Genomic DNA, 3,302 nt, shown 5'->3' with positions numbered 1-3,302 from the left:
ACTACACACACACACACACACACACACACACACACACACACACACACACACACACACACACACACACACACACACACACACTACCAGGGCGTCGTGGATGTTTGAGGTGGACGGTTTTCATCCGCAGAACGAGAGCTTCACGTGGACGAGGGGCGGATTCCAGGGCGCGCGCGGCAGCGACAGCGGCGCGGAGTGGTTCATTGAGAACGTGTTTGAGGAACTTGACGCGCCAAACGAATACTACTACGATGCACGCAAGGGCGCGGTGGGTCACACGGCAGGGTGGTGGTGGAGGTGGTGGTGGTGGTGGAGGTGTTGTGCTATTGTTATGATGGTGGTGATACGGAGTAGAGGTTGCAAAGGCGCGTGCATATCATTGTTCCTGTCATGCCCACATGCATGCACTCGTTGGCATGTGTGCTCACGTGCAAATGTACCACCTCCCCCCCCCCCCCAACACGCACGCACACACACGCACGCACACACACACACACACACACACACACACACACACACATCCATCCTGTGTGCCAGCTGTATCTGTACTACAACGGCAGCGTGGGCACGCCCCCGCCCGCCTCTGGCGTGGAGGCGACGAACTTGAAGGTCCTCATCTCTGCCGTCGCCGCCCAAGCCGATCCAATCACCAACCTCACCATCAGGTGTGCATGTGTGTATGTGTATGTATGACCATGTGTGTGTATGTATGGCCATGTGCGTGTGTTTGTATGACCATGTGTGTGTGTGTGCTTGGGTGTGTTCTACATGATGTATCAGCTATTCAAGCAATGTCGCCAACGGTACAATCATTGTCACGTGCTCATCGTTGGTCGATCGTCTGTCCCAATGATCGCACTCAGGGGTCTCCACTTCCGTGATGGCGCGCTCACGTACATGGATCCACACGGCATGCCATCAGGTTTCATTCAACCCGCATGCGCTTGCTCCAAGTTTGATATTTGGTTGATTGGTTGATTTTGTGTATGCATAAGTGTATGTGCCTTTGCACCTGCACCCCACATCACTCGTACTTGGTGGTCTTCAACTCTAAATTGTCCTTCCACCTCTCACTGCTGCTTTCTCGCCCCCCATCACACACACACACACACACACACACACACACACACACACACACACACACACACACACACACACACAAATGTCGTGCAATCAGGCGGCGACTGGGGTCTGCAGCGCACAGCGCTCGTCTTTCTCGAGGGGACAGAACACGCGTTGGTGCAGGTGCGAACAGCACGAATGCATCCACGCCTCGCCATACGCACACGCACACATGCGCACACGGGAGTGTCTCATTCTCCGTCCGGCTCTCTGCTCTTTTGTTGAACGGTCAAATAATGAATCACACTTTAGTCCCGGCATCATCTTCATCACCACCACCACCACCACCACTGCCACCATTCCAACTGCCATCATGGGTGTCAGGGGTGCAACTTTACGCGGAACGACGGGATTGCGCTGATGCTCTCCGGATACAACCGATTCGCCACCATTCGGGTGAGGTGGTTGCAGCCCCGATGGTGGTGATTGATGGCTATGACGGTGCTGATGATGATTGATGGCGGTGGTGTTGGGTAACTGTACGTGAGGTCCTCGTTGACAAACGGGCATGCACTCGGGCATTCACACACTCTCTCATGCACACACATACACCCACACTCTCATGTACACACATGCACACACATACACACATGTGCACACACATCCACACATTGAACACGCGCGCACAATACGCGCCTGCAGGACAATGAGATTGTGCTGAACGGCGATTCTGCGATTGCTGCGTGGGGGTACACTGATCGGATTGACGCCACAGGGGGCGCGCAGCCACGCCTGTCCACCATCGCCAACAACTTCGTGCACGAGATGGGCCTGTATGAGAAGCAGAGCAGCGCGTGGTTCCAGGGCAAGACGGCGCAGACCACGCTCAGCGGCAACATCTTCTTCAACGGCCCGCGCGCTCTCATCAACTTCAACGACGGAATGGGCGGAGCGAACGTCGTTGAGGACAACCTGCTGTTCAACTCGTGTCGCGAGAGTTCCGACCACGGGCCCATCAACTCGTGGGACCGCCAGCCGTTTCTCACGCGCGTCAACACGGGCGAGGCGTCCCTGGTGCCGGCATACACGACGATTGGCAGCAACTTTGTTGTTGCCAACTACGGCGCTGATGGCGGCTGCTTTGACACCGACGATGGCAGCAGCTTCTACCTCGTCACCAGGTCTCAAGCAATGGGGAAGGGGGGAGTGATTGGCAACGGGGGAGAGGGGGGTGTGATGTGGACGCTTGTGCAAATATGTGTATGTGTGTGTGTGCATGTGTGTGCGTGTGTTTGTGTGTATGTGTGTGTGTATGTGTGTCTGTATGTGTGTCTGTATGTGTGTCTGTATGTGTGTGTGTATGTGTGTCTGTACGTGAGTGTGTGTATACGTTCAGATTAAGATTTGCTTTGCATGAGCACCACATCTCAATCATTCACCCTCATCCCTCCTCGTTGCCAGCAACTTCTTCGTGTATGGCGGACACAAGTCCGACTTCAACGGCCACAACAAGCGCTCCGAACACAACATCAACGCATACCCTCAGGTGTGCACGCGCGTGCATATGTGTACATGTGCGTCTGAACGTTGTCAGGGTGTGTGTATGTGTGTGTGTGTGTGCAGGCGCGTCGTCGTTGTGCCATTGTTCACGCTTGTCACGTACATCTGTGGCCTCTGCGACTGCCTGCAGGTGTACGGCCCGCGGTGTCTGTCTGTGCCGCTGCCGGATCCAAAGCTTGGGCGGCAGTGGAGCGAGGGCTACTCGAACTGCACGTGCATCCTCGCTGACGAGGGCGGTGTGTATCTGAACATCGACAACTGCGACGGCGTGACACCCGACACCATCACACTCATTCTCGGCGACAACAAGGTCTACGCACCAAACGGCAAGGTGCGGTGGCCATGCACCTGTGTGTGTGTGTGTGTTTGCATGTGTATGTGTGTATGTTTGCATGTGTGTGTGTTCGCATGTGTATGTGTGTGTTTGCATGTGTATGTGTGTGTTTGTATGTGTGTGTGTGTTTGCATGTGTGTGTGTGTGAGAGTGTGTGCGTGTATGTGTTTATCAATCTGTTGGTTTTTTGTTTTGTTTTGCCGACTGCGCCGCCTTCTCATACGCCCCTCCCTTTGTCTCCACACCACACACGCTTGTGTGTATTCGTCCCCCAACACATCCCCACACATGTCCCTTCCCGCTCTCCAAACTCAACGCCTTTCCCCTTCCCTCCTCCTTCTTCTTGTCT

The 3,302-nt window shown here is 54.8% G+C and overlaps 1 protein-coding gene across 1 annotated transcript in view; it reads left to right on the top strand.

The window, feature by feature from the left end:
• PTSG_05343 (uncharacterized protein) overlaps window positions 1-3,302 on the top strand; it is a gene marked incomplete at both ends in the record, with an annotated part of 7,645 nt that overhangs the window by 4,199 nt on the left and 144 nt on the right. The window contains 8 exons of the mRNA XM_004993859.1: window positions 88-265; window positions 535-662; window positions 861-919; window positions 1,175-1,242; window positions 1,444-1,515; window positions 1,762-2,240; window positions 2,521-2,605; window positions 2,750-2,950. Coding sequence (XP_004993916.1) covers window positions 88-265; window positions 535-662; window positions 861-919; window positions 1,175-1,242; window positions 1,444-1,515; window positions 1,762-2,240; window positions 2,521-2,605; window positions 2,750-2,950 — 1,270 coding nt within the window. The remainder of the gene's footprint in view (window positions 1-87; window positions 266-534; window positions 663-860; window positions 920-1,174; window positions 1,243-1,443; window positions 1,516-1,761; window positions 2,241-2,520; window positions 2,606-2,749; window positions 2,951-3,302) is intronic.

Source organism: Salpingoeca rosetta (genome assembly GCF_000188695.1).
Source record: "Salpingoeca rosetta unplaced genomic scaffold supercont1.12, whole genome shotgun sequence".
In the NCBI taxonomy this organism is placed as follows: Eukaryota; class Choanoflagellata; order Craspedida; family Salpingoecidae; genus Salpingoeca; species Salpingoeca rosetta.
Note: the sequence above shows the minus strand (reverse complement) of the source record. Positions and strands in the feature narration are given on the sequence as shown.